At 43.2% G+C, this 25,515-nt stretch overlaps 1 protein-coding gene across 2 annotated transcripts in view; it reads right to left on the bottom strand.

Annotated features, from left to right (window-relative positions):
- Window positions 1–25,515, bottom strand: part of sptbn1 (spectrin, beta, non-erythrocytic 1) — a 182,269-nt gene that overhangs the window by 3,072 nt on the left and 153,682 nt on the right. For both annotated transcript variants that reach the window (XM_080741157.1, XM_080741156.1), the window contains 10 exons: window positions 24,665–24,751; window positions 19,456–19,613; window positions 18,944–19,082; window positions 16,014–16,098; window positions 15,551–15,747; window positions 13,594–13,694; window positions 12,208–12,265; window positions 5,335–5,537; window positions 2,785–2,958; window positions 2,401–2,443 (listed from right to left, as the gene is read on the bottom strand). In XM_080741157.1, the coding sequence (XP_080597283.1) occupies window positions 2,401–2,443; window positions 2,785–2,958; window positions 5,335–5,537; window positions 12,208–12,265; window positions 13,594–13,694; window positions 15,551–15,747; window positions 16,014–16,098; window positions 18,944–19,082; window positions 19,456–19,613; window positions 24,665–24,751 (1,245 nt within the window). The remainder of the gene's footprint in view (window positions 1–2,400; window positions 2,444–2,784; window positions 2,959–5,334; window positions 5,538–12,207; window positions 12,266–13,593; window positions 13,695–15,550; window positions 15,748–16,013; window positions 16,099–18,943; window positions 19,083–19,455; window positions 19,614–24,664; window positions 24,752–25,515) is intronic.

Raw genomic sequence — 25,515 nt, 5'->3', positions numbered from 1 at the left:
ATCTTGCGAGGCGTTGTGTGCTTGTAGATCGGCTGTTTTCACTAGTTTTGTGTGACAGTCTTGTATGATGAAGCAGGGCCTTGCTTTACCAAAAGACGTACACATTTGAAACTTGAGATACAAGGTTTCTGCCCGACAGTGATTATGTTGCGAGGGAAGCGTTGAGATAATAGCCATTTTGGTTAGAACTGACTGAAAATAACTTTGTACTTCAAGTTTAAAATGATACTAAATATTTTTGTAAGTGTCCAAATAAATTTCAAATATTATCAAATTATCTCGCGGCACCCCTGGACTGCCGTCGCGGCACCCCAGGGTGCCCCGTCACCCACTTTGAAAACCACTGGTCTAAACAATAGGATATCTATATAACAATCTGTACATTCAAACTATACGATACCAAGAAAAAACTGAGCCTGGCATCCGTCTAATTCAGTTGTTCTCAAACTTTCAAGGTCTCCCCTTAACTCTGACAAGTGTACAAATCTATGCTGTCAAGAGTTACAGACTTGTATGGGTCCTTTTATTAAAGGAAACCACAGAGTCCCCGGAATCAACTTTGAGAACCACTGGCCTGATTAACAATTCGTTGTCAAGAAAAACAAAAGAAAAGATGAGAACGAGTGATCAACATATGTGTGTATGAACGATATCTCGGTCGGTCGCTAGCGTCAATCGAGAGTAAAATTAGGCCTAGAATTATTGAATGCTTTAACCAGTGAAAAATAACAGATATACAAGCTCACAGCGCGCACCATGAGCTTGTAGATCTGCTATTTTTGAAAAAGTCGTAAAAATGTGTGCAAAACTTCTGAATATATGTATTTTTTAAAGCGAATGTTTGTTACTCAAATTTTGCTTCTGGCTGGTCCCTGGAACTAGATATGTTGAATGGGGGTCCGTGGCCAAAAAAATATCATTTTGGGGGTCCTTGACATGAGAACCACTGACATAGTAGTCTCTCAAGAACAGACTAACTGAGCTCCAGTTATGTGAAAAGGACCTTTTCTTTGACGATGGCCAGCCAGATTGCTGACATAGAAACACAGGTTTTTTTAAAAATCTTAGAAGGATTCAAAAGACACTTATAGAATCGGGTCAAAATCTGCTATTGAAAAATAGCAGATCTACAAGCTCGCAGCACGGTGCCGCACTGTGAGCTTGTATATCTGCTATTTTTCAATAGTTAAAACATAAAATAATAAATACACAATAATGTGTACCCGTTCTAAATGGGTTAAGGTGGCGAGAAGGGGTGCGGGATGTGGAGTGGTGAGGTGGAGTCTGAAGAATGGAGTTTTCAGGTTACGTCAGTGTTGCCAGATGTACGATAATTATCCTATTTGTACCATAATTTGACTCTCTGTACGATCAATAGTTCCAAAAACGCCCAAATGTACAATAATTACGGCATATCACAAAAAGAGCATGAATTTACTGAATTCTCTGGCTGCTGATGCGGGTTCCGTTTTGGCTTCTCCAAATAAGTCAGGAAATCTGACCCCAGAATTGACGCTTCAACTTTCTACCGTGGTTCTGGGGGCTTGGGCGAAACGTAAGATTTCTGGCTGATTGAAAGCCAGGCGTGCTGCGGCATTCTGCAGCAATGGGAGGGGCTTAGGTGAGCATGCTAGGTGGCCAGTGAGGAGAGAGGGACAGAGGTCAAGCTTTGAGATGACTTGAGGCCTGGATTAAGGAGTTGGGCCAGACTCCTGGACGAGGAAGGGTCTGATCCTCCCATTAGACCCTTCCTATGTGTAAACACACACACACACACACACACACACACACACACACTCTAGGGCATTAACAAAAAAGTCGACTCAGTCGACTTCATTACACAAGTTGACTCCCACCAGAGAAAGTCGAAAGTCGAAGTTGAAAAATAAAAACGTTCTATTGTGAAAATTAAATTAAACATTGTCCAAATTTGCAAATATATAGAGGCAGAAATTGTGAAAATAGCCGATCTACATGCTCACTACGCCTCGCAATTTGGACAATGTTTAATTTGTCATTTTAGAGGTATTAAAAAGTCCTTAAATTGTTATTTTAGAAATGTGAAGATACCCTCTATGCACTTAAACTTTATGTTGGTTTGTTTACAGTTGAGTGAGAAAACACTGTTTCACATTAAGTTAATCATCTGGGGACCCCCCAAAATAATTGGGGGGTCGTGTGTGATGTGATGACGTCATCAAACAATAAAGTCAACTTCAACTCAACTTTTTTTACTGAGTCGAGTAGACTTGCAAAAATCACAAGTCGTTAATGCACACACACACACACACACACACACACACACACACACACACACACACACACACACACACACACACACACACACACACACACACACACACACACACACACACACACACACACACACACGGTACTTACATCATCTTTGGCTTGGAACAGATACTCGTTACCATCAGTTACTCTGTGGAAAGAAGAGCAGACCAAGTACAGCGCCAAGTTTACTAAGTATTGAGGGTTTTAAGTGGCTAAATGCACATCATCATGAATCCAACATATTGATAGAAAAGATAACACTGACATGATGGTGCTGTCAAACAAACTCTATGAAGCTATCTGTGAAATCTATAGTTTCCCCAGTTCAAATATGATTATTTTGAGGGGTTCCCCAGTTCAAATCATTTTGGGGGTTCCCCAGTTCAAATCATTTTGGGGGGTTCCTCAGTTCAAATATGATTATTGTATGGAGGGGGTCACTGTTTGAGAAGTTACAGACCCCCGCCCGGTATGGAGTGAACAGCGTACTTGAGCTTGAAGACGTGTTTCTTCTTCTTGTACTCGGTGGCGGCGGTGCACACGGCCTCCAGCAGGCTGACAGGGATCTCGCTGTGGTAGGGGACCCCCTGAGACGCACTGCGCTGGTCCTTGTAGAAACCCATCTCTGACTGGTTGATCACACAGTACACGTTGTGCCATGACCTGAGACACACGCACACACACACAGTTAAGTCAGTGATATTATAAATGTATACAGCAGGGTTCCCCAATTCGTTTTCCCCACGGGCCGAATCATGTCTAGGGTACCAAGCCGAGGGCCACAACATTGCAGGGGGACAACGGTGGCGTTCCCGCTACTCCAGCGACAGTTCAGATATCGTCGTTGTCGGGTGAAAATCTTGTATGTCCAAAACCGTTCGTTTTGCATTTATCATTTTAAAAATGATTTAAACTAGTGAAAACAGCCGATCTACAAGCACACAACGCCTCGCACCGCGAGGCGTTGTGTGCTTGTATATCTGCTGTTTTCACTACTTTTGTGAGACGGCCTTGAATGGTGAAGCAGGGCTTTACTTTGCGAAAGAACGTACAAATTTGGAGATACGAGGTTTCCACCTGACAACGACGATATACTAGTGTTGTTGCTGCTCTTATACCACCATTATTACTAGGGTTGGTGGGGGCCTGACAGTAGCCCCTCGCGTGCCACAAATGGCCCGCGGGCCGCCTATTGGGGAACCCTGGTATACAGTATCGTTGCTGTTGGGCAGAAAGCTTGCATCTCATCTTTATATACTGAACCAGCTCAGTGGCCTTGTGGTTAGGGTGTCCGCCCTGAGACTGGGAGGTCAGGGTTCGATCCCCGGTTGGATTGGGGGGGTTTAGATCAACCACTACTGATTTCACGAGTGCAGCACGGCTGCGGCTCACCGCTCCAAGAGATGGGTCAAATGTGGAGAACAAATCTCGCATACAGGAATATATGTGACAAATAGTAGGAACCGTAATCTTAATCTTATATGCTTTTTTCGTAACTTGATGCTCTAAGTGTACAAGCTTTAAAAGAAATCTCAATGTTATTTCATCGATACAACATAGAAGCAAGAAGACATAGGACTAGTTTTAAACTTCCTCCTATTGTATGTCCTCCTATTCCTCCTTCCTCGACCCTCACCTGAGAGAGAACCAAAATGGTTTTCGAGAGGAGAGAACAACCGTAGCACAGATCCTGGCATTAAGGAGATTAATAGAGGAGGTGAAAAAGAACAACCTAGCAGCTGTACTGTGCTTCATTGACTTCAAAAAGGCTTTTGATTCTATCCACAGAAGCAAGATGGTGAAGATCCTTGAGGCCTACAATGTCCCTCCCAACATTCTCCGGGCTATCGAGACCATGTACGCAAAAACAAGGGCCAAAGTGGTGACCCCAGATGGCAGCAGTGAGGTGTTTGACATCCGAGCTGGGGTAATGCAAGGAGACACCCTAGCCCCCTACCTCTTCATCATAGTTCTAGATTATGCGCTCAGGAAAGCCATAGGGGGACGGGAACAAGAGCTTGGCTTCACGCTAACACCAAGGAGGTCAAGACGGCATCCCGCAGTAGTTCTGACAGACCTGGACTATGCGGACGACATCAGCCTGCTCTCCGACAGCATGGAACAAGCACAAGAACTCCTGAACAGGGTGGAGATAGAGTGTGCCAAAGTTGGTCTCAGGCTAAACGCTAAGAAAACTGAGGTTATCACCTATAACCTACCTGATCACTCACCTCTGACAACAACAGAAGGAGCTGTGTTGAAGGAAGTCAAGGACTTCAAGTACCTGGGCGCATGGGTCGACTCAACTGAGAAAGACCTTAAAGTAAGGAAGGCACTCGCTTGGAGGGCCCTGAACGGCATGAACAGTGTATGGAACTCTAACCTCCCCCGCCAAATCAAACTTAGCTTCTTCTTTGCAACGGTGGAGTCTGTTCTCCTCTATGGCAGTGAATGCTGGACCCTGAAGCCAACCCTGCAGAAGTCTCTAGACGGGTGCTACACTAGAATGTTGCGTGCAGTACTCAACATCAACAGGAGTGCACATGTTACAAACGAGAGCCTGTATGAGGGAATACCAAAGGTAAGCGAGAAAATTGCCACCAGAAGAATGAGACTAGCAGGACACTGCCAAAGACACCAGGAGCTTCCAGCCAGCAAATTGGTACTGTGGGAGCCAACACACGGGCACCGGCCGCGAGGACGTCCCACAAAAACATACGTGGACATACTCAAGGAAGACGTAGGGACACAGAACACCAATGAGCTGGCCAGATGTATGGAGAACCGAGATGACTGGAAACAACGATGGAGGGCTCGTCTGAGGACGACCTAGATAGATAGATAGATAGATCCTCCTATGCCCTTTTCATGCACACTTGTTCATATTTTCATTTGAATTTTATAATTTTTTATAGGATTCTTTGTCTTTTAACTGTGTCTGAAATAAAGAACACAAAATAAAAATCTACCACAGAATCACCGCTTTGTGCAAATATGTATTTATAATAATTATATTGCAATAATAATAATAATTCCTACCTGTTAGAAGCCTTCTTGTTATGCCCCTCCCACTCGTGCTTGCGGTGCAGGAAGCCCTCCAGTTGCGAGGTGGGCGTGTCCAGTTGGGTTTTGGCGGGAAGCGTGGCGGCCAGGCAGGCCTTGCCCTTGCGGGAGTCGGCGGGAGACCCCGCGGCACTGGGCTCCGACATGCCGTTCACCACCTCACCCGCCTCCCCGTTGTCCTGGCAACGCCAAACACAGAGGAGGAGTTAGAGACGCCTACACAGTCTGAATCTCTCACACGCACACGCACACACACACACACACACACACACACACACACACACACACACACACACACACACACACACACACACACACACACACACAGTCTCTCTCACATACCTTCCTTTACCATTATATACAGTACTTGACAGTGGTGACAAAAATACTCACATATTTTACTCAAGTAAAAGTATCAATACTAGCATGTAGCAAAAGTACTAAATGTATAATATAGGGCTTAAGTCGTTAATGTATGTCTAGTGATATTATAATGTATATCTGCAAAGTAACTAGTAACTAAAGTGTTGAAATAAATGTAGTGGCGTAAAAGTACAATAATTGGATCCCAGATGTAGTGGAGTAGAAGTAAAAGTATTGGAAATTGGAAATACTCAAGTAAAGTACAAATACCTCAACATTGTACTTAAGTACATTTTGAAACGTATTTACTTTACACCACTGGTACTTGATATAACTCACCCACACTTCAATTATGTCTTGCACGCAAAACAACTAACTACACGCATGCACACACACGCGCACACGCACACACACACACACACACGCACACACACACACACACACACACACACACACACACACACACACACACACACACACACACACACACACACACACACACACACACACACACAGAGGAGTAAATCCCAGGTAGAGCAGAGACATGCAGTAGCGTCAGGCTGTGTAGACCAACCGTTCCCAGATTAAACACAGAATGCATGAGGATATGATGAACTGAAATGTTGTTGCTTTCAGGTGGAAAGCTTGTACGTCCAAGAACCTGTGATCCAATTATTAACCAGTAAGACTCCCTAATCAGGAGATAAGCGACCGTCACGTCGCAGACACAAACTTTAGAAGGCAGTCGTAGCCAATCAGGAGGGAATATGGGAAACGGGAAATGTGTTCAGCAAAATTCGGCCTGATGGTGGTGCTAGAAGAGGGCAATGTGAGAAAACAGGGGCGGAGGTTGTGATTTGCCATCCAAGGAGTGTGTGTTCAAAATTTGGCATGGAAGTTGGGCAACGGTGCCAGACATAAGAGAGGGGCAAAAGTGTGACGTTTAGTTTTACGTTTCAAAATAAAATGGAAACGAATATATTGCTGACCTGCGAGGTCACAACGTGTGTCACGTCAATGCGTTGTGAGCTTGTTCGCCGCTAATAACCAATATGCAAGCTCACAACGTGTCGGACAAGTACTATAGTACTATAGCAAGTACTAACAAGAGCTTGTGACTGAATTATAATTACATTGGATCCATTGAAAGGTTCCTTTTTCCCAACATCCAAACTTTCCACTTTGACAGCACTGTTACGTTAGGTCATTAAATGAGCTTTATGTATTATACCATGTTAGGTCATTAAGTAAGGTGTGTGCATTATTAAATCAGGTTTGTGTGTTAGGGGTGTGAATGTGTGGCGCTGCGTTTCAACGGTGTGAGCTGAGCGTTGGTTACAGCCCCGATTACAGTACACAAACACACACACACACACATGCACAGATCACACACAAATCACAACACCACTCCAACGACAACAACGCACAACAGCACCGCTGGTCGCCACGGAGACCAGCGGAGAAAGAGAGCTAGCAAAAGGGGAAAGGGAAGACGTCACAGATTGTAAAAGCACACACACATAAATCTCAAACAATTATCCACAAAAATTGCTTGAACTCATTATTCGTATTGAGCATCATTATTGGGACGAGTGAGGGGAGATTGCGATTGGCCTAGTATCACGGAAGGAAATGTTTTAAAATTTGTTTGTTTGGTTTCATTTATTTGCACACCACACCCACTCCAATCGGTCTGGTATTACCCCAGCACTGGGCTCAGCAGGGCTCGACCAATGGCGGACGCTCTTACTGAGAGCTCATCAGAGGGCTGGACCAATCCTGGGAAGGCTTTACTGAGAGACGGTCAAAGGGCCGGACCAATCCTGGGAGCTTTTGTTTGAACCGAGATCCTGTTTACCGTCAAGTTCTCTTCACGCATGGTTTTGTTTTGTTTGTTGGAAGATGTTTCATACTTTGAACAATGTGTCAGCAGCTGAATCAAATATGATACAAATGGCTGCATTTCTACACCTTAATGACACAGTAACACCACCTTAAGTACACGCTAATTACATAAACTACACCTTAACTTCACCCTTATTACACATAAACGATTTGAACCCACTATTCTTAATTGCACTGTACTCTTAACTGTAACTGTATGTCTTTGATGACAATTAGCGTCACAAGCTTGTAGATCTGCTTTTTCTGTTTTGTTGAGTCAAAAAAAGGCAAAGTTACAACTTATAATACAACTTATTATATTAGAATATTTCGTGACACAGAATCAAATGTTTTTATGGTCACGATTCACCAGGAGCCTGGATGGCTTGGTTCCAGGCTTAAAATAATAAATATTTTTCTGGACTCTCTATGGCTTTCTATCTGTGTAACCAGAGACGGTAAACATAGCCACTGCTACATCTGCAGGGTTCAAGTGGTTACTACCACCACAACGCAGCCACACACCAACTAACAGATGAACTAGCCTACATAAATCACTTTATGATGATATGTGAACACAGATGGACCCAGAGTGGAAAGGAATGAAATGCAAAATGATTAAACAACAGGTCGATCATATCTAGCAGCATGCTAACATCTGACACACACAACAATGGATAACATGAGATGTGCACACACACACACCGACAGACAGACACACATACAGACAAACAGACATGTAGTGCTCCATCAGAACATAATGTTTATTTAGATTTTCATTGGGTGATGGTGTTAGTAAATGAGGACGGGGTTTTATGGGTGCATGTGCATTTTTTTCTTTTTGGGGGGAGGGGTGAGGGGTTGGGGGGGGGGTCCACATGCAACAGAAACCATGGGAGGAGAAAATAACGTGAAATCATCAGAAACAAAAATACATTCGGGTGCAGAAACATGGAGGATGTTGGTTGACATGTGACTTGGTAATGATATGAAAGTGGAACGCACTCTCACACACACACACACACACACACACACACACACACACACACACACACACACACACACACACACACACACACACACACACACACACACACACACACACACACACACACACACACACACACACACACACACACACACACACACACACACACCCCTACATTTGTGAGGACCTCAACATTTTCGGACACAATTGAAAATAGCAGAAAATACTCCAAAATTGCCGATCGACAAGCTCAGAGCACGCCCACAGTGTGTGACGCGTTGCAAGTGTGTAGATCAGCTATTTTAGGGACTGTGACATTACTGCACAACTGGGTATACAATAGGGAGAACTGTAATAACAACTAACAACTAAACCTGACCTCTAGATGTCCAACCCTAAACTGAAAGTTGTTCAAATTGTAAATAACGACAATTCCTTTTGTGAGAACCAGGGAAATGGTCCTAAATGTCTATTTCTCTTATTCTACTACACATTTGGTCCTAAAAGTCTCACACACACACACACACACACACACACACAGACACACACACACACAAGCACACACACACACAGAGTTTTATTGCTGAAAGAGAAAATGCATCATAATGCATAGATGATAGATGATAGAGGATGAGGAATGATTGAATGTTATCACATACTTATAGAGTTTACAGTACACATCACACTATATGATGCATTGTACTATATGTGCAGTATTGTGTTTAGTAGAACCTCATCATACACTATACTGTACCAGTGTGTGTACCGCAATATTAACTATTCACACAATACAAACAGTACAGTACTGTACTGTACTGCCATGACCACAATGGCAACAAGCCCATAGAGCTTTTAGTGTTAGCCTTTTAGCATCATTGTACCACTGTACTATTTGCATACTGTCAATCAATCAATACTACAGTATGTGATGCTATAGTAACAGTACTACTGCATAGGAATGTGTATAGTATGTTTACTCTACTATGTTCATTGTACAATATGGTATTGTGTGAATAAGTACCATGTACACAGTGTCAGTATTGTGTTTAGTATGTGTGTGGTAAACACCATGTATTATGCAGGTAATGATATGGAAATGATTTATGTGGAATGTAGTTCAGCTGTTTAAATAACCTATGACCTAGCAGCTCAAAACTCACACTAAAGCCAATACTATGTCACTTTAATCTTTGTAATTTTTTTTAAATAACTGCTTATAATTCCCTGATGCCGGTTCAAAACAAACCCACAGAAACAAATGAAGCATGGTCTAGAGCAGTGGTTCTCAACCTCACCCACAACTCTGAGTGTGTACGAATGGAACCAACTAGTACAGGGTCCATTTGGTTCCATTTGTACACTGTCAGTGTTACAGACCTGTAACCTATTTTCTGCCTTCATAGTTAAAGGACCATTCTATACTAAATTCAACAATGTGTGGTATGCATCTGTATGAGAGCAATTATTGTATAAATGCTGTGTTATGAAGCCGGTTCTGAAAGCACGCAGCAACTATAAACTGCATGGATCAAAGACCGTGACTTTAAAACCTCACATGCAGTACAACTTCAGAGGGGACTTTAATATACTCCATAACCAGCTGTGTCATGTTTTATTATCAGGTGCTGTGTCATGTTGTTCTGTTTCATCTATTAGTGCTTTACTCCTTATTGGTAAACGGCACCGTTTTACCCATCATGAGTAAACATCTCATTTTTAATTCATAGGTTACGTTTCCGACATTATCAGTTATGCCATGTTTTGTTATCAGGTGTTTTGCGTTGTATCAGGTGTTATGCCATGTTTTGTTATCAGGTTCAGGTCTATATCTTTTTGTATGATCAGGTGCTGGCGTTCCACAAGGTGAGTCTATAAAGGATGACGTACACCAACAGAAAAACAAGAAGCTGAGGAGAGAGGTGGATTGGAGTTTCAAGCTGAGAGGAGGAGAGGGAGGGGGGAGGGGGAGAAGGAGAGAACAAAGTAAGATAAGGGGAGGAATGCAACAAAAAGAAGTGTGTGTGGTTTCTAACAGGACCCACCATGCACCACTCAGTCACTCTCAGTCACACCAACAATGACCTGCATGAGTTCCTGGAGAAAATAACTCTTTTCTAATGTGTCTCTGAGGGTACATACATTCACACTGCCAGATCAAATCACTGTGTCTCTATCCAGATCAGAATCAGACCGTTTTCATCAAGGAAACAAGGTTTTTTTGGGGGGGAATGAGATTTACACCACATTTCGATGTGTTTTGAGAATTCTGATCCTGAAGTTCTAAAGATGTGTCTCGGTCTAGACACTCGGAGGCTGAAGCATTATGTATTCTTTTGTCGTATGGTGGTTTTACTCACAGACAACCATCAGATCTACAAGCTCACAGCTTGTAGACTGGATGCTTTCGGCAGGCGAAAACTATCGCAAAACAGTGTAATAAGTTAAGCATATTACTCATATTATTCACGCATTATGTCAGCAACCTTTGCAGATAGGCAGACTGAGACTGAACACACACATCTGATCTGATCAAATCCACTTCAGTTTGGACAGCAAGACTTGCTTGCAGTGTGAACAATGCCCGAGATCACACGAGAACACTTTCTATTTGACACTGGAGTGTCTAGCAGAGTAGACGGAATGTTGTTCAGTGGATAAATAAGAGATGAACCCAGCCCGATACCTAGCCTCGTAACTGACTGACTGACACTACGGAGACAGTCCTAAACGTCTCCTTACAATCACTTGTTGAACCTTCCCACAAACCATGCAACGGCGGGCTCATTCAACAAACAAGCATTATTGTTCAACTGTCCCACCATTATGACTGTTCCCTTAGAGACCTCTAGGTGGCAGCACCATAATGACCGTTCCCCTGGACCAGTTCTGGGCTCTGTTCTTTGTGGAGGTTTCGTTGACCATGACATTTCATTCATATAAATTGAGGCTATTTAGAGCTCATGTCAGCTCTGAACACTAAACCTTCGAATCTGAGCGATAATAACAGTAAAAAGAAAAAGGAAAAGGAAAAAAAAAGAAAAGAAAAAATAATACATTCTACTGATAATGCTAATACTAATTTGCGTTCTTTAGATACTATCTCGAACCCAAGCGCAACCAAGTGACAAGTCAAGCTGAACCGGTTCAGTCCAGTTAGATCATGTAAGTTCAGTTCAGCTCCAGCTGGTATTGTGGGGATAAATAACATAAATCTACTGTAATTAGTGAAAATTAACACACCTCAGTCAACAGGGAGACATGTAGCGCACATGGCTAATCAGGCTAATCCTACTGTATACAATACATTATAAGACCACTATTAGCCTACTACCATTTAAAACGTACATTCTTCTACAGGAGAGAACAGGAATGGAATTCAAATTAAAACGTATGGAAGGATAAAGCCATGGCTTCAAATTAAAACACATTACACTTACAACAAAAAAGAAAGAAAGAAAGAAAGATGGACATTGCTATTCAACAGGGACAAGACGATACATATTAAAGGAATGGAACATTCGTGTGTGTGTGTGTGTGTGTGTGTGTGTATATCAGGGTGTGTGTGCAGCTTTGCGGGTCTGCATGGCTCTCAGGGCAGGAGAGCGGTAACTAACCCTGGGAGAGTCTTGGTCTGATGGCTGTCCGTTCTGTAGAGACCCCTGCTCCCCCTCCCTGGAGAGAGAGACACACACACACACACACACACACACACACACACACACACACACACACACACACACACACACACACACACACACACACACACACACACACACACACACACACACACACACACACACACACACACACACACACACGGAATGTTATTGGTACCTGCGGAAAGAATTGCCGATCTACAAGCTCACTGTGGGGCCTTTTCCACCGGCAAAGAACCGGTTCTGGTTCTTTCTCCCGCCTATGGGATGAACCAGAGGTGTGCTTTTCCACCGAGAACCGGAGTTGGTTCCGAACCGTAAAAGTTGGTTCCGAACTAGCCCCATATAGAACCTCACCCGTCGCTGCGTACTGTTGTGCTCCGAGATGAGGTCCTAGAAACATGGCCGCCGGAATCGTGCGACAGCCTCCACATCACAGTTGGAAAACACACAAAACAAGATTTTGTCCAAAAAGTAACGGCAGTTCCGAGCTCCCAGACTGTGAAAACCTCACCTCGGTACATAAAACATGAACTGCGGCATGAAACAACCCCTTAAAATCGCTAGTTTTGTCAGCCGGTAATGTTTACAAGCCTGGAAGTTGCAGCCGGAATGGAAGCATTAGCGCCCTCTCTGGTCGAATGTCTATTCGAATGCAGCGACGGTTGGGGCTACGTTTATTTCTCCATAACGACCAAGCAGCGAGACGTTATCGCACTTATTACCCGGCATCTCAATAAAATTAATAATTTGACTAAAAACTAAAAACAAAACAAAGTATTTCCTTGTTTACAAACTGCTGAAAGTGTTCCCCAGTTTTAACAACACGGGTCGCCTTGGAAAATCGTATACTGCATCGTACTCCTGCATCTTGCCAATCATCTATTCATCACAATCACACACATTGACTTCTATTTTCTATGTTGCTGACTTTCCAGGAATAGAAAGACTGTACGTTTTTTTATTAACCTCGCGTCACCAGACTTTCCACCTGGGAAGAAAGCCAGGTATTTGTTCAAAAACTAGACGAACGACTGATCAGAAACCCGAAGATGATATTGATCCCTGGCTAAGTTTCTATTAGATTGGTATCCTCAGATGGAATCACTGGTAGGCAGGTTTCTGAACTGTCCTGAGTGAGTAAACATGGCGGAGGACAATATCACGATAAATTAAATCTCCACAATATGATTATCGTGTTTTTTTATCACGATAAACAATAATATCGCTTATCATCCCTAATAGATAGATCTCTATGGGGGTTAAGGCTAGATAGACAGAACCACTCACCTCTGTGCTGTGGTGGGCTCTGTGGGGTTAGGGTTAGATAGACAGAACACTCACCTCTGTGCTGTGGTGGGCTCTGTGGGGGAGGGCTCTGCAGGCGGGGGCTGTCTACTCCTCTCCTCTTCCTCCTGCCTTCGTCTCACTTCCAATAACTCCATCTGGGGTGGAAAACAGCAAGTCAGGCTCCACCTCATCTAAACCAGTGGTTACTGGAATGGACCCTCACAGGTCTGGCACTCAGAGTGTAGACCGTTTACTCCATGGGACTAAATAACATAGTATGCTTTCAGTTCCTATTTGTCGGTATCATATACTGTAAGGGCATACTAGTATCCGGCTTGCAAGTTGAGGCAATATATGAAGTGACTTAAAGAGAAAGTTCATATGAATTGCCGCTAGTTTCACCGTTTCCCCCCCTGCTATTACCAAAATAAAATGGATTATGCTTCATTGGGTTTGAATGGGGTTTTTGCCAAACTTTAAACTTGATGTTATTACCTTAATAAACATTGTCATAAATACTTTATGCTTCCAGTCAGTCACTAGTTTTAAAGTCTTCTTTCAATCACCATGATATGCGTTTAGTTAAATTATGGTCCCCTGTACAGTATTTTATAATTTATGATAACATAGTGTACTGTGTGCCGTAGGAGGGGCGTGGCTAGCTTGATTGACGAGCTCCCAAACAATAGCATGTATTGACTGTTAGGATAAGAATTATGATACATAATTATGTTTGTGTATGAGTCTCATATGACCATATAATATATATATATGAACTGAACGTACAGTATGAGACCACATTTTGGTCGGATACTGTAGGGTCAGGCTAAAGATTACAGGTCATAATAACTTTAGACTATGAAATCATGATATACTGTATAAGTCACGAGTGGTGGAAAATTTGACCCACCCCCTTCTCTGGCCCAACCAATAGAATCCGGGTACTAAATACAGTAGGCTTAACCGTTTTAGTGCCAGCCCCTAGATGGCGCCAAAGAATGCCAAGCTTTCTCTCATAGGCGAGCGTATTAGCATCCGGGGACTCACGTTGCAGTGACGCGCGTGCTCACGTTCGTGCACGTCATGGAAAGGTCCCGGATGAAAAGGGCTACAGATTAGCGATTATTATTAGCATTTTTTAAAGATAATTTTTAGGCGATTTCGCCGTAAATAAACCTCGGCGCGCCTCCCTAAAAACACAATCCAGAGATATGGCCCTTCAAAGATGTGGTTTTTCATTGGATTCGGCGGCGATTCGGCGATTCGTTCGCGGGTAACGGCCGGCCGGGCGGCCCCCGGATTTGGAACACTGGATTTTAAATTTAGGCTCAGGCTTCAGAAGGCCTCGGATCATTTTATTTATTTCATTAAAAAAGCCGAACATGTTCGGGATAGGCACACTGGACTACGTTCCGGAAGCGGCGCTGAACATTCGGTGAACATTGGGGGGCTCAAAAATGTATTTTAAACCATTTTTAATGGAATATATCGTCGGACCATGTAAAATGGCTAGCTGGCTAGCGTAGGACGAGCCAGGACCACCCACGACTCTACAAGCAGCTCAGGGTAAGTCAATTAATAAAAAAAAAAATTGTATTGGATTGAAATAAAGCCGAACATGTTCGGGATAGGCACAGAATGAGTTAATTTACCGTCTGTAGAGTATATATGGGCGTAGCTTTGTCCATCTCTTTTTTACAGTCTATGGTATCACAATGAAAACTTATTTTCAAGGTTTTATTGAAAGAAAAGAAAAATACCATGATACCATTTTTACATTATTATTTACTCAAATGTTAGGATGAGACCCACAGGTGTCCTTGAGGGGGGTTCCAGGGGGTTCCAGGGGGTCCCCAGCTATATTTATGATGGTTAGGAACCACATGTCTGTGATTGAGAGTGCACACATATACGCTCTCTGACTTGGGGACCCCCCTGGGGATCCAGAGTCGCCCCACAGTTTGAAAACCACTGATGTAAACGAGAAGAGGCAACGGTCCTCTCTCCTCACCGTGGTCAGTCTCTCCAGGGCGGAGAACCTCTCCTCCCAGGTGGCGGCCGACTTCTCGAAGGCCTCGTGTCTCTTGATGAGCTTCTCCACGTCGTCCACGCTCTGGCCCATCTCCTTGTTGGTCAGGTAGGGGTCCTGACCCAGCAGCCACGCCTCCGCCACGCCAGCGTCCCGAGAGAACTGATGCACCTCCAGAACTACAGAGAGAGAGAAACAATGTACAAGTCAGGTATTTACAGTAGCAGATGTGCTTATCCAGAGTGATTAAGTAACAAAAATGTACAGATGACCACGGTGTGTCTGCATGGTCATCATATCTGGGTCAGTGGCTCGCATCATTCGAACAGAAGGCTACGGGAAGGGAGAAGAGTCTAGGACGTGTGGAGCGTTGTCCAGGGTGTGAGAGAAGGGGAGGAGATGAAAAGAAAAGAAGAAAAAGGAAAGAAGCGACAAGACTTCTTACCCAGTCTAAGCCACTCCCATCTGTCCTCCCACTTGTCAATCATGTCTTTCCTCTTGTCAGTCAACTGTAGCAACTTCTCTTTAATCTGACGCAGAAAAAAACAAATGGAATTTTATTTGATATACATTCATTATGTTGTGTTCATTGTCTGACACACTGTAATTATTCACTTATTACACAATAAAATCAGTTCCATTCGACAGTGTGTGCAAATGAAAGCAAATGGACCTATGAGGTTTACACTCAGAAGGCTCTGTAGTAATAATAATACAAATATTCATATGGCTTCTGTTGCACTTAACTAAACCTGCCACAAAAAGTTCGGAAATCTAACTTTGGTCGATTATATCTCCCCTTTAATAAACCCAAATGGTATTGAGTTTTATGTATTTTTATCGTTGATTTGTCACCTTTACAACGAGGTACAGCTTGAAAGCATCGGGCATTCGAGGCATGAGCTACACAGCCAAGCGTGTGGGTACCGCCGACCATAATTTTGCCAAAATGGCTTGCAATATACTGTTCTGCTGGCATTTACTCTCATTTTGGGCTTCCCTGACACTGAGCTTAACATTAACAAAGTGTAAAAATTGCCAATATGTGTTGTTTTTTCTTTTCATTATTACTGTGGGAGAGTGCAATAATTCAATGCCCCAAGTAACAAAGGTGAACACCAAAAGAACAGTATTGCAGGCCTGCCAGGCCATTTTGACCATTTTTGGAGGTGCGCTACCCACACGTTTAGCTGTGTTGCTCATTCCACGAATGCCAGATCCTTACAAGCTGTACCTCGTTGTAAAGGTGACAAATCAACGATAACAAGGATATCAAAGACAATACCATTTGGCATAATTAAAGGGGGGATATAATGGACCAAATGTTGGCAAATTTTGGGTCGGCGCTACCCACACGCTTGGCTGTGTAGCTCATGCCTCGAATGCCCGATGCTTACAAGCTGTACCTCGTTGTAAAGGTGACAAATCAACGATAAAAATGGTATAAAACACAATACAATTTGGTATTATTAACTCATCGGACGCCCACGAGGTGTCTACGCGACAATTTCTTTGATGTCCCCGGAGGCCCACGACGCGTTGACGTGTTTACTGTATTTACAGTACTAGAAGCTGGGTTCGGGCGGCCCAGCGTCTAGTCGGCGACCTGGCCAACTCGGAACAATGTAAATAGGGAATGAATGCCCCGCCCTTTAATGCAAACCCCATTATACCTGTTTTCATAGGACCCGTTTTGACCATCTGTCTGCCTGTGTCCATTTATGCCCATATATGGAGATATCTGTATCTGTCTGTCTGTCTGTCGGCGTCCATTTTATGTCCATATATGGAGATCACTGCAGTTATAGTTCTGGGTCCATTTTATGCCCATATATGGAGATATCTGTCTATCTGCGTCCATTTTATGCCCATATATGGAGTATCTGTCTGTACCTCCAACTGTGTTGCAGACACAGTGCCGGTTCCCCCTTTAATGCAAACCTCATTATACCTGTTGTCATAGGACCCGTTTTGAACATCTGTTTGCCTGTGTCCATTTATGCCCATATATGGAGATATCTGTATCTGTCTGTCTGCGTCCATTTTATGCCCATATATGGAGATCTTTGACCATCTGTTTGCCTCTGTCCATTTATGTCCATATATGGAGATATCTGTATCTGTCTGTCTGCAATCCATTTTATGCCCATATATGGGGGCATTCATTTTATGCCCATATATGGAGAACGCGCGTGCCCGTGGGACGAACGGTTCTCGAGATACGCGGATTACATACATACATACATACACACTCACAGAGATTTTTTGTTGACTCATGTGGCGTACGTCATTTTATGCCCATATATGGAGAACGCGCGTGCCGGTGGGACGAACGGTTCTCGAGATACGCGGATTACATACATACATACACACTCACAGAGATTTTTTGTTGACTCAAGTGGCGTACGTGATGTCAGAGCCTTTTATGAAGTGATGTCACAATGAGTCAGAGCTTTCGCCGATTTCCTCCGGAACAGCCTGATGTCAACAATCAACCCCGCATAAGGAGATTCCGAACGTTTCGCGCCGGTTCGGGAAAACCGCGCGTCGGGTCGGGTCGAGACCCGGCACTGCACTCCGTGCCGCGGCGGGGAACGCGCGTGCCGAATCTGAAGCCGATGGGACGAACGGTTCTCGAGATACGCGGATTACAGACACGCAGAGACTTCTCGCATTTATAGATAGATTATGTTTAAACCTCACCGTTAGGTTGGGGCTACGCATGGATGTAGCCCATTAGCCGCTAGTCGCTTCGAGTCGACGCTGGGAGCTTCGCGCGGCCGTTTTGGTCCGTATACTCCAATGCATTTCCTCATCTTTAAAGCCCTTTATCTCCGATGTTTGTTTTATGGCTAAAACTGTGGCCGCGTGCGACATTATGTCCAAATCTTGATTGGCAATGAATAGCTATGATCACCACTAGCCCTTACAGTAACTTACACAATAACATCCTGTCTGCGCTCATGTGACCAAGTGACGTCATTACGCATGCATTGACGCAACAGGCCGTTGTAAGCTTCTATGAAAGTCAATGGAGTTTTTTGGGCAGTCAGCTGGGGCTCTGGCGTCCTCTAGTGGGCGTTCGATGTGTTAAAGGGGAGATATAATTAATTATTAATATGTTTCCTTTCTTTTTGTGCTGAGTTTATGTAATGTGATCTAAATCAGCACGGAAACGCTTGCATTTGGTCATAAAGACCTATTTTTATATCAAACAAATCATCAAAAATCCTGAAACATCTTAGGGTGCGTATCAAGCGACATCTCCAGGTGCTCCACTGAAAACTGGACCAAAGAAATGATGTGTACCCAAGGACTATATAGTAATAGTGTTTGTATACAGCAGTACAGAAACAGTACAGTAACAGAACATACCTCCTCTGAAGCGTAGTGTTTGCGTGCCAGCAGAGCCTTGCCCAGCTCGATGCAGGCAGTGAAGCTGTCGTTACGTGCATCGATCTCTGCTTTGATCCCCTGGTGGTTGTTCATCAACAACTCTACAGACGACACGTCCCTGTACACACACACACACACACACACACACACACACACACACACACACACACACACACACACACACACACACACACACACACACACACACACACACACACACACACACACACACACACACACACACACACACACACACACACACACGTAAGTATATACTTTATATAGCACTGGTTCCCAATCTTTACTGGATAAGACCCACTTGACAATCACATTCACGGAAACCCATCTGACCACACATGGCTGCCGTGGTTTAATGGGTGGGCCGTGTGCAATTTAGGAGCATGTTAATATTAATGAATATCATTGATTGTGTTCCGGCTATGGGTCTTATCATTTAACAATAATAATAATATATACTGTATGTAGTGTACCTGGGTTTCTCCTGGGCCTCTATGAGTCGTATCACGTCCTCCATCCATAACATGAGGTCTCGGACCATGCTGAAGAAACGGAACTTGTCTCCGGTGTCGAACAGCTTGAGTCGCCGTCCCTCCGCCGCGTCCAGGAGGTTCTTCCAGGCCTCCAGCACCTGACGAAGAGGAGGAGGACATGGAGAGGAAGATATAAGGGTGAGGAAGATGAGGAAGACATGGAGAGAAGATGGAAGGAAGATGACATAGAGAGAAGACAGAAGAAACGAAGTGTTAACAAGGCAGAACAGAGAAAGACCAACTTTTGTTGGTTTGTCCCTTGACTCTCGTTTGCCCTTCCTTGGTTGTTCCCTTCTTCATCTGCATTAATAATCCAAATGATGAATAATTGTATATTTCTACTAAAACTTCAGTCGGATACATCTAGACTGTTAAGTTCCTAACCCTGTGGCTGAGGCTCAGTGAATAACCTCCCCCCCACCCCTGCATATCTGAATCACATTCACCTTTTACACAGGATGTGTCTGTATGCAGATGACAGCTTTCATTTTGTCAACGAAAAGAAAAAAGCCATTTGTTTTTGGTAGTTTGTAGATGACAATCTAAAACAATCAGCAATAAAGTGTGGGTGTAGAAATACAGATTATGCAAGGTCAAATATCCAGTTTTTTGTTGACAAAAAAAATAGCAAAAAGCGTTGATTAAAGAGGGGAGTCGAGACACTTTCTGGAGCTGCTCCACTGAATGCACGGCCACACACGGCATCCGAGCACACCTGACTCCATCTATCTACATCTTGGTGGATTTGTAGTTAAAGAGCATAACTTCATTTGTCAGACATTATATTTGTTTCTATCTACAATTAGTAATCACTTTTCAACCTGGTATCCCTATTTTGAGCCTATCGTTATTTGCGAAACCTCTCAAAAATCTTTCAAAAGATTTCCCAAATTCTACTTTCCCAAGCACAGAAAGCAGACAAATAGCAGATCTACAAGGTTACAATGTGTCCTACCGGGACGCATTGTGAGCTTGTAGGTATGCTTTTGTTGCTGTTCGTCGTAAGACAAATTATAGGGCTTAAGTGGTTGAAGTCGTGATTGTAAAGCACAGTGGCTCACTGTGCTAATGTACTGTATATTTATACTGTATATATAAAATGATGATGAAAACATTGGTAGTTGGAGCAGTGATGGTTGGCCAGCTAAGCTCGCTGCCAGCAACAAGCAAATGCTAACATTCATGTTGTGGTTGCACCATGTGTTTCGCAGCACAGAATTCAACAACGCATCTAAAATGGACGCGACAAAAAACTTCACAATAATATGAGCTTTCATTGATTTACTAACAAAGCCAAACCGTATTTGCAAACTATACTTATGATTTGTTTTATACTACTTGCAGTGCCAGATGGGTGGGGCTTGCTGTATCCATATTGAATGATTGAAGAAACTGCGTACATCCCTAGATATCCACGTTTTGTTCAAAGTCATAGTGTGTAACATTCATTTTCGTAGTCTTGCTCCCAGTCTCTTCAGGGTTTTAGTAAACAGAAAATACATTTTCAGGTCAATGCTTCTCCCATATCCCTTTGGCCACTTGGGCAATGCTGCAGTAGCAGTATGCGAATCTCTGTAAACTGACCAAATGTACATAATACGTCTTTTTATGTGTGTTCAACATCTGAGAAATAAATAAAATAACTGGTTACATATGTCCTCCAATAAAGGCAAAGAATCTCAAATATGATTTATCAGCTTGTGTTTCTGTTCCAATTTTGTCTGCTCAATTTGTGTTATGACTTCGAATGTCACTGGCTCATTCTTTATCCTGATTGGACGGAATTCGTATCCCAACCTGCAAATGTATTTCCTGAGCTGGAGAGAGAGGGAGACCCCTGTTACTGAACAAACACTCTACTATAACAATGGTTGCCATGGTAATAAGATTGATTTGACTGATTTGAACAAAAAATGTATAATTAAATTAGAACAGCACTTTTCAATTCTTTACAATGTGACAATGAAACTTGGGGCGATGGTTTTCAACATTATATAATGTACATTTGTAGATCTATAGCTTTCTGGCTTTCTGGTTGTCACCATTATGTACAAACTCCACCCATCCAGCCTCATCGGTAGCATAAAACACACAATGGAAAGTATTTTGCAAATGGCCTGGTCTCAACACTCAACACCAAGCAGGGACTAAACTGGATGACACGACTAAAATGTCCCGAAACTTGAGTCAGCATTTTAGTCGAAAGCGTACAATATACGAGCTTAAGGTTCCTAAATAATTATGTTTGATGCGAAGCCGATGTTTTAATTTGGTCAAAACAGGAGTGCGTTCTCACCTCTCCCTTTCTCCTCTGGGCGGGGGGAGGGGCGATGGGGGAAACGGGACATACATGGGGATGGTCAAAACAACCACAGTCAAACACTCAACGACCAACAGATCAATTCATCACTTTCTTACTGATCGGACCATGGGTTGGTGATATAACCGTAAGGGGTTCAGTAGTAACATTAATCGATTGCGAGACAATTCTTGATTTAGGGGGGAAAAAACTATTTTTTTATGAATCAGTGCTATCTATTGAACACTCTTGACCTCCTAACGAATCAATGATGGACACAATAACTATGTCCACATTCACTGGTCAAAAACCTCCTAACTCCACTTGAGCTGGATTTGGGTAAAGTGGTGATAATAAGGACACATACATGTATCTGACAGTTTATATAAGTCACCATACCAACTTTGATGAGGCAGTATTGTGTTGTATTGTGTCTCTCAATGCATCACTCTCAATGCATCAAACTGCATTGTACGCTTGTACATTATTTTGCTATATGCTATTTTTGTGTGAAACAGTTGTGCAGCATTAAAGCATAAAATAGGGCCTAATGGTTAATAATCAGAGTTCTTCTTTTCCTTCCCCTTTCCTCTCCCTTCAGGAAACAGCTGTGAATCATCTGCCTCTATCTCACCCTGTCCTCTGCCTCACACCAACTTAACGTCATGCCCTCTTTCACTACATCCATACATTTCTCTCTTTGGTCTTCCTCTAGGCCTCCTACCTGGAAGTTCCAACCCCAACATCCTTCTACCGATATACTCACTATCCCTCTGTACATGTCCAAACCATCTCACTGTCCCTCCTCTGTACATGTCCAAACCATCTCACTGTCCCTCCTCTGTACATGTCCAAACCATCTCACTGTCCCTCCTCTGTACATGTCCAAACCATCTCACTGTCCCTCCTCTGTACATGTCCAAACCATCTCACTGTCCCTCCTCTGTACATGTCCAAACCATCTCACTGTCCCTCCTCTGTACATGTCCAAACCATCTCACTGTCCCTCCTCTGTACATGTCCAAACCATCTCATTATCCCTCCTCTGTACATGTCCAAACCATCTCACTATCCCTCCTCTGTACATGTCCAAACCATCTCACTATCCCTCCTATGTACATGTCCAAACCATCTCACTATCCCTCCTCTGTACATGTCCAAACCATCTCACTATCCCTCCTCTGTACATGTCCAAACCATCTCAGTCTGGCCTCTCTGGCTCCGTCTCCAAAACATCTGACATGCGCTGTCCCTCTAATGTACTCGTTCCTGATCCTATCCATCTAATTAAACCAAAACCATGCCAACATTATGAATAATATTTCATATTTTTAGCCATACCTATGGATAAACATTGGGGTAAACAATATGTCACATTTAGAAGAGCAAGGGTCCAATGATATACTTGTATGATATATATATTCTTACTGTAGCCTATATATTTATCCATTTTATCTTTACAGATTGCAGATAAAGAGGTAGTTGTCCTTTATAAAATGTTAAAAAGTTGAAGCTCTACATTCATATGGTAATCATTGCTATAGAATCGAGTGTTTGTTCAATAACAGGGGTCTTTCCCCGTCTCTCTTTAAGGGCAATTAAATCAGCGGGCAAGATAAAGATACAAAATATTGTCTCAATTGAAGTGGATGGTAGTGTCCACACTGGACGTGGATCCAGAAGGGAAAGGGCGTGGCTCCAGTATAAATATCAACATCATGTGACCAACCTGAGGTGTCAGTCATGGTATCCATGATGTATCACTCCAAATATGGACATGGTTCCAGCCCCTTTAGAGCCCCATTGATTTCCATTAAACTTACAGTTACACTTACACCCCCTTTGACAATAGAATCTTGTGGATTCTTCTCAAGAAGCTGTCAGGTTTGTCTCTGTGTACCATGAGAGTCAGTATGTACCATGTTACTATGTACAGTATAACTCTCTGTACCATCTTGTGTGAAGCAACATCAATGAATTGACCCCCAACCAAACTACAAGATCAATAAGGTTTTATCTGGTGGTATTTATTTTGACCATGCCCTGTAAAAGGACACCGGGGGGACGCGAACAAAACGACTAGTTTGCATCAACAGTATTCGTATAGTTTGATACCTCATTCATAGTTCATACAGGTTCATGCCTTTATTCACGGTGAAAAATCAACCTCATTTCAAATGAAAATGCTTTTGTGTGAAATATATCGTGAAAATATATTTTCAGAACGATTAATTACATTCCAAAAAAGAAGGAAAAATAGCGGACCCAATGTGTAATGCTGCATTCACACTACAAAAAGCCAAGCTAATGGTTTGCTTGGTAATTCAATGTATTCTCTATGCAAACCTGCTTTTAAAATTTCCAAGCTGGAAAAAAAGCTTGGAAATTTTGGTTTGCATAGAGAATACATTGAATTACCAAGCAAACCATTAGCTTGGCTTTTCGTAGTGTGAATGAGGCATAAGGCTGTCAAGTCTTCATTTACATGATATGTGGTGGCATTAGTAACATATATTGATATGTCAATATGTCAATACAAGTGTCATGTTTCCCTCATATCATCGTCCTTATTCACCCCTTCACTTCGCTCTTTTCACCTAAAAACTGCCCGGATTGATGGTAAAAGTCATCTCACCTGCATTGCCTTTCACAACCGGAAGATTTCACAAACCAGCGTGGCCACTATACACTGTCCTCCCATAGGCTGCATGGAAGTGAAGTCTGTTTACATCATGACATAACTGCCTTTTTTGCTGCTAGGTGCTGACTGGAGCAGCAGTCCTCTTCTCACATCTCTCAGACCTTACTGTTCATAGTTGTGTTATGAATGAGTGACAGAGAGAGACTCACCTCTCCCTCCCTCTTCTGGATGTCGTCGGCTTTGTCCCCAGCGTAGGACGACTGGAGACGCACGGCATCTTCCTGCAGCTGACGCACCTGGGGACGAGAGACGGGTGAGACATGGGAGAGAGAGATGTGTGTGTGTGTGTGTGTGTGTGTGTGTGTGTGTGTGTGTGTGTGTGTGTGTGTGTGTGTGTGTGTGTGTGTGTGTGTGTGTGTGTGTTCCTATATCCGTGTCCCTGTCTTGTTTTGCCTGGCGTTGCCAGCCTCTATCACACACTTCGTTTTGGGAAGAGAGTCTGGGATTTCAGGAAGTTTTCATTGCTGGGGTTTGCCCCAAACCACGTGCCCCAAGCTTATAGAAACCACGTGCCCCAAAGCATACAACCCTGATTGGCCAACCCTTGAAGCTGGTTGAGGAAATAGAATCTCAATGGATCGGTGCCAGACCATACTACAACACCACTACCGCCAGGGGGTGTTGTTGTGTTCGGTCTGGTTTATTAACCAGGCAATGTCTTGTTCCCACCGGGGTTGTTATAGTAAACTGAAACTAACAAAACCAGTAAGACTCCCTAATCGGGAGATAAGCGTCCGCCACGTCGCAAACTTTAGAAGGCAATCGTAGCCAATCAGGAGGGAATATGGGAAATGGGACAGATCCATGTTGATGACATGACTTTAGAGATACTGTGTACCGCTTTGCATTATTTTAGGCAGAAATCTGTAGGCGCAGTGTCCCAAAATGTGTATTGCAAAAATCGGCCTGATGGTGGCTCTAGAAGAGGGCCACATGAGAAATCAGGGGCGGAGGTTGCGGTTTGCGAGCCAAAGAGTGTGTGCAAAGTTTGGCATGGATA

Source organism: Nannobrachium achirus, assembly GCF_963921795.1.
Source record: "Nannobrachium achirus genome assembly, chromosome: 13".
Classification (NCBI taxonomy): domain Eukaryota; kingdom Metazoa; phylum Chordata; class Actinopteri; order Myctophiformes; family Myctophidae; genus Nannobrachium; species Nannobrachium achirus.
The sequence above is the reverse complement of the archived record's forward strand: the minus strand, read 5'-3'. Positions and strand labels throughout refer to the sequence as shown.